Genomic DNA, 15,473 nt, shown 5'->3' on the forward strand with positions numbered 1-15,473 from the left:
ATGGGGCAACCAGGAGGAAGCTGCTGCCCGGGGCTGAGTCCCGTCCGCCCTACGCACCTGACAGACACAGAGTTCTCACTGTAGATCTCCTTCACCGCCTCAATGTCAGCATCCAGCTGTGGGTGTCGATACAGATCCGCCGCGCAGGTCCCCTGCAACACACCGCAAGAGCGAGGAGGGGAGGGAGTTCAGACAGGGGCTACAGCCAGCATCAGTGCACTGGGCCCCAGCTAGGCATATAGCAGTGGGGGCTGCAGGTCAGGACTGAGGTGCACTGACAAAGGTGGGGGCTGGGACAGGGGCCAGGGTTTAGCTCAGGCTTCAGATGCACTGGCAGAGGCCCAGGATTTCCTGGCAGTGGGAGCTGCGGGGGAGGACTGAGGGGCATCGCCACACCTGCCTCCCAGCCATGCAGTGAGACTGTCACAGCTCCAGACACTGACCTCCACTGCAATCAGAACAAGTTCCCCATGCCAATCCCACTGGATACGCTGCCCTGGCACACAGCAGAGGGCCTCGAACACCGCCACGCCAGTTTCAGCACCACACCGTGGCCCCCAGGGGCAGCCAGCCGATCACCCAGCTCCTTACCTGGACTCCATAGAGGAATTCTTCTGACTCATTGTCTCCATCCGAATCATCGTCAGTCCAGTACTGGCCTTTGATGTCCTGTGAGAAGAGGCTGTTAGTGTTTATAAGCCACAGCCAGAGCCTTGGGCCATGGCCACCTCACTCACACCCAGCTCAGAGCAGAAGGGTCAGTTTGCCAGGCCAGGGCAGAGGGGACCAAAGTGTCTGGTATGGCCTTCATCTCCAGAGCACCTCAGAGCCATTCATGGGGTCTCGCATCAGCCCCTTGGAGGAGGGGCTATTACCGCCAGGTTACAGTTCATAGACTAACAGACTTTAAGGTCAAAAAGAACCATCATGAATGATCATCTAGTCTGACCTCCTGCACAACACAGGCCCCAGCATCTCACCCACTCACTCCTGTGACAGACCTCTAACCTCTGGCTGAGTTACTGAAGTCCTCAAATCATGATATAAAGACTCCAAGTTAAAGAGAATCCACCATTTACACTAGTATAAACCTGCAAGTGACCCATGCTGCAGAGGAAGGCAAAAAAACTCCCGGGTCTCAGCCAATCTGACTGGGGGGAAATTCCTTCCTGACCCCAAACATGGTGATCAGCTGAAGCCTGAGCATGTGGTCAAGACCCACCAGCCAGACTTTAGTAACTCAGAGCCCTGCCCATCTAGTGTCCCATCACCAGCCATTGGGGATATTTGCTGCTAGCAGCCACCAATGGGCCACATGCCATTGTAGGCAGTCCCATCATACCAGCCCCTCCATAAACTTATCAAGCTCAGTCTTGAAGCCAGTTAGGTTTTTTGCCCCCATTGCTCCCCTTGGCAGGCTGTTCCAGAACTTCACTCCTCTGAGAGTTAGAAACCTTCATCTAATTTCAAGCCTAAACTTGTTGCTGGCCAGTTTATAGCCATTTGTTCTTGTGTCAGCACTGGCATTTAACTTAAATAACTCCTCCCTCCCTGGTATTTATCCTCTGATGTATTTATAGGGAGCAATCCTATCTCCCCTCAGCCTTCATTTGGTCAGGCTAAACAAGCCAAGCTCTTTGAGTCTCCTCTCCTAAGGTAAGTTTTCCATTCCTCACAACATCCTAGTAGCCCTTCTCTGCACCTGTTCCAGTTTGAATTCATCTTCCCTAAGCCTGAGAGACCAGAATTGCACACAGTATTCCAGATGAGGTCTCACCAGTGCCTTGTATAACAATACAGTACTAACACTTCCCTGTCTCTACTGGAAATACCTCGCCTGATGCGTCCTAGGACTGCATTAGCCTTTTTCACGGCTGCATCACATTGACAGCTCACAGTCATCCTGTGATCAACCAGTGCATCCAATGAAGTGGGTTTTAGCCCACGAAAGCTTATGCTCAAATAAATTTGTTAGTCCCTAAGGTGCCACAAGTACTCCTGTTCTTTTTGCAGATACAGACTAACATGGCTGCTACTCTGAAACAATACATCCAAGTATTTTTCCTCCTCTATCACTTCCAACTGATATATCCCCAGCTTCTAGCAAACCCCAGGATTGGGGAGAGGAAGAGGTTTGCCCAGTGTCACTTGTGGCTGAACAGGAAACTGAATGCAGGTCTGCTGAGTTCCCCTCCGGTGCCCTGCCCACTGGGCACAGCTCTGACCTGGTCCCACTGGCCAACCGGTGATAGCACTTCCCCTCCACACACTTGTCCAGACCAGATCAGTTACCAAGGGGCCTGTGCCCTTTCCTGACCCTTCTCAGTGGATACAGGCGGCCGGAATTGTGGCTTGTTTTCCATAAGGAGAGAGAGAGGGTCTCAGGAATGGCCTGCCGTATTTTCCCTATAGGGCAGGAGGTCCCTCTGTGTGGAGCCAGAGATGGGGACTGGGAACTCACTCAGCCCTTAGCTAGATGGGGCTGCTGGACCTTTAACAAAAGAGCTTTTCTCCCACCAGTTTGTCAGGTGTTTGAGTGAATTGAGAGTTAACAAAAGACCCAGCATTTGAAACCAAAGGTTCTCTCCAGTTTTCCCACTGTGGGCCAAATGCTAATACTGTTCCATTCTAGTTCTTCCACTGTGCTCATCCCTCATTATCCCCCATGAGACTATCACACAGACACTCCCCACAGCCCAGCCCAGCTCCCAGGCCCCTGGCAGCTACAACATTCACTAACATGGAAGAATGACATTAGGGAAGCATTCAATATATTTTTAGCTTCTTTTGATGCAATTTATCTGCTGGAAGTAGCAAGGAGGAACCAGCATCGTGGGACCAGCCAGCTCTCCACACACCACCAGCGAATGCTCAGCAAACTATTGGCATTAAATTAACTTCCCCTCTCCATTAATTGGGGGCAGGAGCAACATTTTTAAAGCATCTGTGTCACCTGAGAACCTACACCCCATTCAAATCAATGGAACTGAGGCTCCTAAGTCACCTAGGTGCATTTGAAAATGTTGCCAGGTGTCTGTAATGTCACCTGCCAGTCAAAGATTCCAAGCCCAGAACGGACCACTGTGATCAGCCAGTCTGACCTCCCGTATAGCACAAGCCAGAGAACTGCCCCCAAAATAATGCCTAGAATCCACTACGACCCTTATTCCTAGAATCCACCACGACCCCCAGTGGTTAATTCCCCTCACTGTTACAAATTTACCCTTTATTGCCAGTCTGAATTTGTCTCGCCTCAACTTCCAGCCATTGGATCGTGTTAGACCTACCTCTGCTAGACCAAAGAGCCCATTATTAAATATTTGTTCCCCATATAGGCTGTAATCAAGCCACCTTTTAACTTTCTCTTTGTTAAGCTATATGAGAGACAAGATGGGTGAGGTAATATCTTTCACTGTACCCACTTATTCTTTGTTATCCATAGACAAAGCTTTGAAAATAGCAAAACCAAGCAGCGAAAAAGTGTAAAAGAATAAAATGAACTTTGGGGCCATGTGGATGCACCACATAGGAGCCAAAAATGACACAAGCCACACTGCTTGTGCGAGTCTCCTTTAAAAAAATGGCTGCTTTGTTTTCCTTCTCAAGTACATACAACAATGACACCCTCCCGCACCTTGTGTCTACCCTGTTGACAGAGATTGTACACTCTCCATGGCTGGGACCACCTCTTACTCTCTGTACTTCAGTGCCAAGCACAATGGGGCCCTGCTCTCAGCTGCCATCTTTAGATGCTACTTATTAGAAATGTGTTATTAATTAACAATACAGTGATGGACCAGGGAAGCAGAAAAAAGCCATGCCAATTATTTTATTATTATTTCCCGAAGCCCCTAGAGCTCTAGGCATGAAGCATCATGCTAGGTCCCGTACAAACACAGAACAGACCAATTGTATTTAGAGGGGGGGAAAACAGGCTTGGGAGTAGTGCAGAGCAGAATCGGGCCCTTCATATCTTCAGAGCTAGGAGCCCCCGTCCAAGTGCTCTGGGACATTTGCAAACCCACCAGTCCCTCCCTACATTGGGGTACTCTTCTTCCCATGGCGACTGCTAGAGGCCCTGTGGTTAGGAGCCAGGTCTAAGCCCAGTTTCTCTAGGGAGAAATTCCAAGAGCCAGATTCCCAAAGCCACAGAGATAACAGTCAGTTTAGGAGAAAAGAAGGAAGGACAAAAAGGGGAAAGGAAAACAGAGTGGGGGACAGAGAACAGGTGGCAAGGGAGGAGTGAGATGGACCTGCTTTGGCCACTGAGCAACGAAAACAAGAAAGATGGAAAACAGTCAGAAAGATAAAGAGATAGGCAAGAAAAGACAGGATGGAAGAGGCCATGAGGGAGGAGGGAGGGAGGAACGAGAGGGAGCGAGTACAAAGAAGCCACACCCCAAATGGCAAGCCATGCCCATCTGTGTGACTGGTGTGCAGCCGGCCTGCTATCCTTTGCCAAGCTAGCCACTCTCTGGGAACCCCTGATCTCGTGCTCTGGACCCCGACAGCCTCACTTGTCCACACCACCCCTGACTGTGCCCCCCCCACTCCCCCACCTCAGCGCCATCTCTCCACGCTGGGAGGCTGGGGGAGCCAGAGCATCATGAGCCTTGGGTTGACCCCCTCCCCACATTCGCCCCTTGTTTCCCTCCATGCTGCTTTCCCACACCCCACGCCCGCACCCCTGGGCTTTCCCCCGTAGCAGCAGCCCGGTGGCCGTGGCTACGCTGGGCTGGGGCTCCTGCTTGCCTGCCCGTCCCTCTGCCACACCCCACTCACCATTTGCTTTGTGGTTCCCGGGCACTCCTCTGTCAGGCTAGGCCTCTCCCCTCCATGACACCAGGCGGCCTGGAAAGAGCGAGCCAGGCATCCAGGCAGCGTCAGGCCTTGACGTCAGGGCTGAGATCCGGGCTGGAGAGTATCTTCTGCTGTTTCCAGGCAACCGAGTCCCTGGCCTCTAAAAGGCAGCCAGCACCGTGGTTACGTCAGCGCTGTGCAGCAGGGGCTTGGGTGCTGCTCCAAACACTGCCGGCCCTGCACGGCAAACGCAGGTATTGCAGACAGAGAGGAGAGACCAGGGACATGGCATAGGTGCCTCGGCCCCCAGGCAGAACCACTGGCACCCCTCGCACCTGGGATCCTGCCTTCACCCTCCTGCGTCGCAAGCCAGGAACGAATCCTGCTTCACTCCCATGCCCGGGGGAGAGAGGGCTCGCTTTCACATGGCAGGAACATAGGCCCATGCCGCCCCACTGTGCCCGGGGAACACACACAGGGCAAAGCGGGTGCAGCAGGACAAGCGCCCAGCCCCTTGCAGGGCGCTGGGCTGGTACCTTGGGCAACTGGGAGGCAGGGGAACCTTTCCTCTGGAGTATTTAACCTTCCTCGTCCCCACGGAGTGAGTGTGACACATGGCATGGCCCAGGCGGCAGGGGTCAGGGGCCCTGCACTGGCCAGTCCACACGAGGGTGTGACAGCAGCTAGGGCAGCGGTTCTCAGCCTATCTGCAAACCTGGATGGCTTGTCATGCCCCAGAGACACCCCCCCGAGATGCCCCCAGACCCGATGCACACCAGAGGTCCATCCAAGGGGGCTCGGAGGAAAGATTCTAGATGCTCTGGCCAGATATGAACAGGGGGACCACCCCACACATCTGCAACTGGAGAGAGAGGCAAGTCAAGACACCCCAAAACAAACAGCCCCCCAGCTCATGGAGGGCAGAGGATAAGGGCTAGGGGGGATTTGAGGGCCTGGAAGTGGAATGGAGAGATTGAGGGGTGCAGTGAGGAAGGAATTAAGGGTTCTGGGAAGGCTGGGGAAGGAACTGGGGGGCGGAGGGATATAGGGGTATGGTGAGGGACTGGGGGAAGGATCTGGGGGCAGAGGGGTGGCAAGCTGATTGTTCCCCAAAAAGCAGAACCTCCCACACATGGCTCCTGGGTTGGGGGCAGTTTAAGTCCTGGGGGAAAAGTGAGGGGCTGGGAGGAGTTGGGGGGCTGAAGAGGCTGGGGTGCAGTGGGGGAGGAGCCTGGCTGTGCAGCGGGGGGAACATCGGGGTGCCCAGGCTGGGGGGACAGGACAGCGCATATGGAAGATGGGGTGTCACCAAGCTGCAGGGCAGGGGGAACACCAAAGGGCCGATACATACTGGGGAACATGACACCAACCGCTCCCTCCTGGCCCAGCCCATGGAGCTGGCATAGCTCGGCTCCCCGCTCTGGGCGTGCGAGCTCCAAGGCCGCAGCACTGCTAAATTTTGGCTCAGCCGTGGGCGGCGTTGCAACCTGGCGAAGGGGTGGCAGTGGCACTCCCTCACACTTGGCCCAGATGGCCCTCCCCACCACCAGGACGGAGTGGTGGCCAGGCCAAACCTGAGCAGCCTTGTGACCCCGCGCACCAGGCTGCAAGGCCCAGAGTTGGGAGCCGAACCCAACCAGCCCCACAGCCCTGGGACGCTCTCTGGAGAGCTGATGTTGAGTGGTGAGGCCAGGGTAAGAACACCTGGGCGAGAGGCTGGCTGTATGTAGACGGGCCAGGCTGGTTCCACAGACCTGGAGGGAAGGGTTGGCCAGCCTATTGAGTGAGAGGCTGGAAAAGGGTGTTGGAACCCACCATTCGTTAGACCGCGACTAAGCAGGCCGCAATAGCCTCCTCCTGCTTTCCCCTGTAACACCCAGCCCAACCAGCAGGGGGCACACGCAGCCACTCCTCCCCAGGGGCAGTGGCCACTGCACCTGGACTATGGAGATTGCCCAGTTTAGCAGAGTGCAGGAGCACCCAGCCGCAGCAATGCTACAGCGCTGGGGTATTCCAGCCCCAGTGCTGCAGTAAGAGTCCTGACAATATGGTAATATTGGTAAACAATTCCAGTCCCATCTGCTGAAATGCAGCCACCTCTGGGGCAGAGCATGCCAGCTGTTTAATGGCACACAGTAACAGCACACAGCAGTTTGAAATCCCGCAGCCAGCTGAAACTACAGGACCAACCGGGAATCTAGACAAGGACCAATATTCCTTCCATGGCAAAGAATGCCCAAACAACAGGCCCACAAGCCACCTACTCCAACAGGCCCACACCCACCTATCACCCTACTACCCAACATGCCCAGTCACCCAACCACCCGACTCGCCCACACCTGCCAGTTACCCAATCACCTGACTTGCCCAAACCCACCAGTCACCCATCCACCTGACACACCCACACCTGCCAGTCACCCAACCACCCAACTCACCCGCAACTGCCAGTCACCCAAACACCCAACATAACTGCACCCACCAAAGGGCTCCCTTCATAGCCACTGCACCCCGAAGGCCCACGGCATCACCCCTGGGGACAGCTCCCATGGCACATCCTGCACTAGTGGCGTGCAGCTCCATGTCCCCCCCTAGTGGCCAGACCCCTGCAGCTCACCCAGACCCAAACACTGGGTTCCACACCGGTCCAAGACTGCTGCCACTTCACTCCTCTGGCCCCTGCCCCTAACCTGCCTCGTTGGCTCTCAGAACCCCGTCAGCAGCCTCCAGGCCAGATGGGTAGGGGAGAAATCCGTGGCCTTACAGCGTCAGGTACCTTTTCTCTTCGCGCGCCTGGCACCCTGTGTTATAGCATGCCAACAGGTGACCAGAATGTGGTCCCGGCAAGGCCCGTGGAGCTGGACTGAAAGTGTTGTCTCATCTCTGGCTCATGCCCCAGGTGAGACTGTCACCTGATCATATTGGCCCAAGAGCAAAGCCAGGGCTGTGTTGCTACGCTGTGAGCTTCTGGGAGAGGCTGGCAGCAGGGTAGCTGTGGGTGCTGCCCACAACCCATGCTCCTGCTATTGGAAGTGACAGCTGTGAATACCACAGAGCTGGGCCATAGATCAACCTCTGAGGGGGGGAGCCTGGAACTTAAGTCCAGCATTGTGTTGGGGACACTGGGGCATAGCCACTAGGTAACTCGAGGGGATGGAAGACCACGAGTGTCGATGAAGCCCCCTCGCACTAGGCCCAGGTGTCCTTGGCCCCCCACCCCCGCCTGCAGGCACTCGCAGCAGCTCTGCGTACTAGGCCCAAGTGTCCTTGGCCCCCCCGCCTGGAGGCACACACAGCAGTTATGCTGAGGATCTGCAACAATATGCTGCGGAGTCAGACTGCCTGAAACTAAGCAAGGCCAAACAGGGCAGATATGGAAGAACAATGCTGAATAAAGCAGCTTTATGTATAGTTTAACAAATGATACAGAGAATCAGGGAACTAGCTGGGAACTGGATTGGCTGGCTATATGGATACTTGGGGCAGCTTGCTATTGGATAAGTATGCTGGGAAAAAGGATGTATAAAAGCCTGTGTAACTTCCTGCTCTGTGTACAGGATTTGAGATTTTATTCTCCCTGTACCTTTTTGCAGCTGCAAATAAACTTTTCTGCTTCCCCACCCCGTTGTGATTATTGGGTGTAGCACACCGGGTCGCGAACCAACTCAAGCTGTTGTTCAGCCTCTCAACACCGGGTGCCAATAGAGGCTGCGAAGGCCGGGGTGGGAGACCCCTGGCCAGCGGGGGCAGGAGCAGCTCTGATGGCTCGTGGCAGGAGCTGTCGCACTGCACTCAGCTGGAGAGGCATGGCCCCTCAATGGAACAGTATGGCTGGGGGAATCTGCAGGGCCCTACCAGAGCAGTGGGGCTGGGCCGGGGGGTGAGAGCAAGGGACCAACCAGGATTTCTTCTAAATCCTTGGCAAGGCTGAGCCAAGCCCATGGGGACCCCCCCCCACCAGCAGGCGGGGCCTTTCACCCTTTCAGAACTCACGCAGCCAGCAGGTAGCAGCATATCCCATGGGGCTCTTGCCACCTCCACGGGGGAGAGTTAAGGTGATGGGCGGGGGCTGGTGTGCCCCCGAACTCTGTCTCTCCACTTTGCAGAGGGTTAGGTTCATGGACACTCGGTGTCCTGGCAAGGCAGGAGCCACTGTCCGTCAGCCTCAGCTCTGCACCAACACAGCTTTGGGGCAGTGATGATGCAGAAAGCTCATGAGCGCTAACACCACCCTGAGAGCCCAGCTCCACGTACACATGGCTGAAAGCAGAGACCACAGTGAGCACCACTAGAGGGTTCACAGGCTATTTAAAGGGATACCACCCAAGTCCCATAAGGACACAGTGTCACTGGGTAAAGCCAGCTTGGCCCGCCCTGGGAGGAGCACACCAGCATGAGAGGGATCCTCCAGGGGCATGGAGCCTTTATGCCACACACCACACGACATGCAAACAGGGGCATGGCCGAGGGGGAGAGGGCAAGGCTTCGCATGCAGCCCCTTGTGGGTATGACAGCTCTCCAGTGGCTGGCCAGGGACTGGCCCGCCCAGAGCTGCAGCAGGATGGTGCTATATTGTCCCTCTCAACAGAGGAAAGATGGTGAGTGTATTAAAGGGGTTCTTTACTGGGGCTGCTCGGCACAGACCACTGCAGCTCCTAGTCAGCATGCTGCCATGGTACTGCACAGGGCCTGGTGTCTAAGTGCTGGCTGGGAGCATGTCATGAAGAAGGGCTCGCTGACTAGATACTTCCCCACCCACCCCAGCATTGGGGCTCCTTTCAGCCCAGCCCTAGGGAGGGGAGCCTGCTGCTGCTGTCCAGCCCTTCTCAAAACCCATTTCTCCCCGCTGTGGCTGGACAGAAGAAGAGGCCTTATTGGGAAGGGCGTTGACCAGGGCCTCCAGAGCAGTGCTGCCAACCCCCATGATTTTAGGGTGAGGCTCGGGATCTTTGGTGGTTTTCATAGAGCCCCAACTCCTGGCCTCACAGTTTGAGAATCTGGGCTTTCAGGTACATCCAAGAGTTTCTAGCCCTGGGGGTTGCTGAGAGAAGCTGGAAAACGTGTCCCAAGTGCAGGAACCAGGAGGCAAAGAGAGACCCCAGCATGGATTATTCTAAGACAATCTCCTGTCTTGGTGATGCTCCAAGAGACCTGGGCACAACTCCCAGCTCTGCCACAGATTCCCTGTGAGCCCCCGGGCATATCACTTCATCTTCATTTAAGTGTTTCCTAACAACCTGGGCCAGGAGCAGTTTCCCTGTGACAGGGGAGAGCCCCGGGCAGAGGATCCCCACCAGGCAGGGCAGAAGCAGACAGAGTGCGCACCCAGCCACCAGGAACTTAACTGGCCCCACCAGTCATTTCCCAGGAACCCAACCACCATCTGATGGGCACAATGGTCCGGCACCGCTGAGCAGCAATAGACAAATCCTGGTGACCTCATTTAGTCAAGAGATTGCACAGGGATTCCAGCTGCTCTCAGAACTGGGCTCCAGACCCTCTGCCTGTGGCTGGGGGCTAGCGCCACCCTGGCTACCCTGATGCAGGTGGGCTGGTTCCTTCCACTCCCTGTCCCACCCCCATAAGGCTGTCTTTCAACCAGGGTGGGCAAAGTGGGGCCTGGCCTATGGAGCAGCCTCCTCTTAACAGACCAGGGTGTGTGGAAACAACAAGTCCCGGGGCAATGCTCCAACTTGTTTTGCTCAGAGCGTGTTGGGACCTGGAATCTCTGCAGGGTGCCCCTCTGGTGTAAACATGAGGGCCCCTGCCATCCAAAAGGCAGTGTGGGCTGGTGGTCAAGGACCTGGGCTAGGAGACAAGTGACTCCCATCTCCCAGTGCAGTGCTCTAACCACCAGACCACAACATGTCTGATTGCAGGTGCCCTCATAGTTAATAGAGAAGCACAACCTGCAGAGACTTCATGACCCAGCATGCAATGCTGTGGCACCCTAGGAAACCCACTTCCTCTCTGTTTCCCGTCCCACCCTTTGTCTTGCCTATTCCGATTGGGCAGAGACTGTCTGTTGCTCTGTGTCTGTGCAGCTGGTAGCACAGATCCAGGAGAATCCCAACTTTCTGTTCAAATACAGGAAGTTTCTAGCCCTTATGGTTGCAGAGAAAAGCTTGAAAACATGAAGCAAGTGCAGCCTAAAGGCTCAGAATGGAGAAGGCAAACTAAAAAGAACCCCTGCTGTATTGTTTTAAAGGACTCGTGATTTTTAAGCTCATCTCATAATTTTTGGAGGTCTGACTTGTGATTTTTGAATGCTTAGAGCTCGCCAGACTGCAGCACTGCCCTTGGACAAGCAAAGGTTAAATCCTCAAAGGTCTTTTGCCACTTAATTCCCCATAAAGTCAATGCGAGTTTGGTGCCAAAATACCTTTACGGATCTAGGCCCAGGGCTTTAACTCCAGCACCAATGTGGGGTACAGCAGAGAAAACATATATGTATGTCAAGCTGCGTACAAGTCTCACAGACATATCTGAATCCTAAGGGAAACCCCTTCCTGTCTGACACCCAGGTGTAACCCCAGGACATCCTGCCCTCACCAAGCTATCAGTTAAGGCCTGGAGTGAATCCAAGGGACATTAGAATAAGCTGCCAGATTTTAGCAGCTATTTCTGTGTGAGGCCCAGGCTTTTCCTAGCTGAGAGAACTGCCCTCTGAGCTCCTGTGTGGCAGGGCAGCCAGGATGACAGTTACCTGGCCCAGCCTTCGCCGACCCCAAACACCATGCAGGATGGTACAGCAGGGCCAGCCGGAGGGAAGCACCCGCTTTTGTTCTCCAGAAGGCTGGTGTCTCCCTGGGGCTCTCCCCCTCTGCCCTGTCTGGGAGAAGGGAGAGGCTGGAAGAGTGAGATAACTGGCCTTTGATGGCCCACCAGTGGGCAGATAATTATACTGAGACTTCTTGACATCTTGGGATTTTAGCAAGGCTTTGACTCAGTCCCACATCACATTCTCATAAGCAAACTAGGGAAATGCGGCCATTATACTTTCCCCGGAAACCCCGAGATGAAGCCCAGAGACTTTAGTCTCCTGAGAGCTGAAATGCTTTAGTCCAGCTGACCTGTTTTGTGCCACAGGCAGAGAACAGGAGGAATGGAAGGGCCACCTCTGCCCCAGGCCCCTGCAATGGCAGGGTACTGATTAGGTGAGACATGCCCAGCTGATCGCAGCAGCCAACCAGCACCCCGTGCTATAGAGGAAGAGAAGACTCCCTCCCCAGGTTCCTGCTAATCAGCCCTGGGGAAAAAACCCTTTCTGACTCCAAATCTGGCAATCAGTTGGACCCTGAGCATGTCAGCAGGATGTACTAGCCCAGCATGTAAGACAGAGGCATCACACAGCAGTGGTCCACCCCAACCAGCACCCCATCTCGAGATGTGGCCAATCTCTGATGCTTCAGAAGGCAAAAGAACCCAAACAGAACACAATTGTTAAATTGCGCATCAGGGCGGGGGGAGGGGAGGAATCCTTCCTGACCTCTGCAGGCAGCCAGGCGTGAAGCATGAGATTTCATAGAATCATATAATATCAGGGTTGGAAGGGACCTCAGGAGATCATCTAGTCCAACCCCCTGCTCAAAGCAGGACCAATTCCCAAATTTGGTTATGCTCATCATCCTAATGCACAGCAGCAAGTGTTGGGAGCACGTTAAGGCCAGTATGGGCAATCCTATTCTCCCCGTGGCCCATGAAGGAAGGGGATGAACAGGAAATCACAGATTCCAACCAGAAGAGACCCCAGACCCTCCAGCCCCATGCTCACACATACAAGCCGCAGAATTTTGCCAAGAAGACGGATTAAAGCATGTCTTTTGAAAACACAGCTAATCTTGTCTGAACCACTCCAAGTCTACCACCATCCCAGGAAGTTGTTTAAAGCTGCAGCTACCAGGCCTTTCTTCTATTTCTGGGGGTGGGGGGAAGTTCCCTAGAATGACCCCTTCCTGCCCAGAGACACAGATGTTGCCCAGAGATGTACCGAGCCCTGTACCCCACAGCCCCTGGCTAGGAATCTCTGCAGTAGGAAAGCAGGCCTCTCCTGCCTCTCTCTCCCCTTTGTCAGCCTCTGAGTGTTTTTCCAAGAAGCCATTATGAAAAGCTCCGGCAGAAAGGGACACCTGGAAAAGCAGGAGCTGGATCTACTGCTCTGGCAGGATCCCAGGAAGGTGAGGGCAGCCCAGTGCAATGACCCAACCACCACTTCCAGGCTCTGGGCTGGGCGGAGGGAGTATAAAACTCTCCCACACACAAGGGTTGAAGGAGCAGGAAGTTGCTAAGGTGGTGAAGGGGCCCAAGCCCCAGCTCTGCCAGTGCTTTAATCCCCCCAGCATGGAACAATACAGTGCGTGGTATGAGGGGCCCTGGCAGAGGGGCCCAGCCCAATGCAAGTTCACTTCATTTTCCCTCAGCAGCCAGCGCAATCACTAACCCCTGATTAGTGCCGGACAGGTTGGCTCTGTAGGGGCAGCTCACCACTAAAGTGGGGCAAACTCTTGCCCAGTGGGCACTCCTGAGCCGCTGCCTGCTGGCATTAGGCAGGCAGGGCTGGCACATAACAGAAAGTAGGGCTCCCCTCGCTGAATCTCTGTCACGCAAGCCACAGCCAGGGCAACTCCACCTGTAGGCGAGGGGGACTCTGCTCACAACCCTTCACAGCCAGTGCTCCTGCACTGTGCCCTGCAGCGCCTCCTGCTGGGAGAGGCAGGGTTGGATAACTTCCCTCCAGCAGCTGGGATGCTTGCCCAGCAGAATCATGGATTTAGTGAAGTTTTGGCTCTCCTTTGCTCTGTAGGGTCTCTCCCTCTCCCCCTCCTTCCCCAGCCCGGAGCAGCGCAGCATCGCCCCACTGCGGTGAGGCAGGCAGTGGGGATCAAGACAAAACCAAAGAGGATGTCTCTGCACTTCCGTCAGACAGGAGTCACGCTCTGGCCTCAGCAGTGTCTCCGGCCTGCCTAGGGACATAACCCAGAAGGCTTTGGCCCTGCTCCAAACCCTGCCTCACTGGTACAATAGGACTCCATGGGAACAGATCCCCTCCTGGGATTATATCGCCAAGTGTGGCAGCGTCCCTTAAACAGCACCCAGGCAGTGCCACAGCAACTCTGTCTCAGACACTGACAGAGCTCAGTGAGGGACCTGGGCCTGCTCCCCACTGCCAGCAATGCCAGGGGCTGCAGGCTGTCCACCTTTGCTCCTGGGAATAGGCAGAATACCCGCACGGGATCCTTCTGCCTGTGCACGGCCTGCTCCGCTCTGAAACGCCCACCTCGGGCAGATCCTGGCCACAGGAACAGAAGACCCTGAATGGGGTTCCTGTGCCTGGGTGGAACAGCCCTAGGGTGGAACTGAACTTTCCAGGATCTCTGGGCCCACCTGGAACAGACCTGTGAGCAGGCGGCTGGGGGGAACAGAGCCTGAACAGGACTGCTGGGCCCGCCTGGACGCACCCCGCTGCAGCCCCTGGGAGCAGAAGAACCTGAGCTGAACCCCCATGCCCACCAGCAACAGCCTGGTGGCACAACACCGGCCCACCCCAGGCCTGCCGCCCCAAAGAGACACCCTGCTGGCAGGACTCTGATCACTTCCCCTGATCACAGCCCTGCCCCTTTGCTGCCCTTGGCTATACACCAGGGTCCCCCACAGCGTGACTAGGACTCAAGCGCCTCACAAAGGCCTATGTGGGCAGAAGGCGTTGAGGTGGGGGGGGAATGAGCAGGAAACCCCCCCCCTTCCTCCCAGCTGGCTCCTGCCCCCTCCCAGCCCCAGCACAACAGGCAGTGTCCTGAGTGGAAGGGCTTGTCCATTTAGCAGCACCTGCCAGAGCCAGGAGGGCTGGGCAGGACCTTCCACACCTGTGGCTACTTCCCCCTCCTCCCTGCCCCGCTCAGTGACAGGCAGTGTGGCTCACTCTCCCACCTACCCAGCCCCAGCTCCGGCCACTGCCAGGCCTCGATACTCACGGTGATTCCTTTGGCCAAGTCCCCGCAACCACAAAGGCCCTGGGAGGCTGCCAGGCTGGTCCAGGCTGGGGAGGAAGTGCTGCTGGGTGCCAGGGATCAGGGCTAGGGATGGCTGGCCTCTCTCCACAGGGGAGCAGACAAAAAGGGGGACCAAGGATGCTCAGTGGAAAAAAACAAAAGGGTTGTCGGCTGGCTGCCCCTCCTGGCTTTGTTGTTTCATTTAGCACACAGCACAGTGAGCCAGATGGCTTCGCCCATGCTCAGTGCCACTCCAGGCTGGAGTCATGTGATGCTCTCGGCTCAGTGAGCAGGAGAGTGCTGCTGGGCTGGAGGCAGGGAAGCACAAAGCTCACACACGTACACACACGCGCGTCTAGTGCACCAGCCATCCATGCATCCGTAGGCCGAGCCCCCCACATACCATCTCGATGCAGCACAGAAAGCCCACAAGCTTTCTGACCCTGGTGCAGCATAAGACACAGGAGATGACCCAGATCGCTACCCCGAGGTCTGTCCTGCAGACCCACTGTGCTGCCTTGCCCTGGGGCTGGGTGTCAGATCTCTTGAGGGGAGAGCACTGCACTGCTGGCGGCAATTATACCCGTTTCTCACCCTTGAGGAGGATTCCTAAATGTCCTTTCCCTCTCTGCCACCCTCACAGTTCACCCGCCTGCCCAGCTGTGGCCTGGTGACTTTTGAAGGCCC

General features: G+C 55.6%; 1 protein-coding gene across 14 annotated transcripts in view; it reads right to left on the reverse strand.

Moving 5' to 3' along the window:
* Nucleotides 1–15,032, reverse strand: part of PARP6 (poly(ADP-ribose) polymerase family member 6) — a 51,806-nt gene extending 36,774 nt beyond the window's left edge. For 13 of the 14 annotated variants that reach the window (XR_012161217.1, XR_012161216.1, XM_073363158.1 and 10 more), the window contains exons 1-4: nt 14,769–15,032; nt 4,783–5,037; nt 592–669; nt 58–152 (exon numbers count right to left, since the gene is read on the reverse strand). Coding sequence is in view for 12 of the 14 variants with exons in the window: in XM_073363158.1 (XP_073219259.1) it covers nt 58–152; nt 592–669; nt 4,783–4,785 (176 nt within the window). In the remaining 2 variants the exon portion in view is untranslated. The remainder of the gene's footprint in view (nt 1–57; nt 153–591; nt 670–4,782; nt 5,038–14,768) is intronic. The other variant, XM_073363149.1, reaches the window with a different exon arrangement.
* Nucleotides 15,033–15,473: the final 441 nt, after the last annotated feature.

The sequence above is a fragment of the Lepidochelys kempii genome, chromosome 10, assembly GCF_965140265.1.
Source record: "Lepidochelys kempii isolate rLepKem1 chromosome 10, rLepKem1.hap2, whole genome shotgun sequence".
Lineage (NCBI taxonomy): Eukaryota > Metazoa > Chordata > Testudines > Cheloniidae > Lepidochelys > Lepidochelys kempii.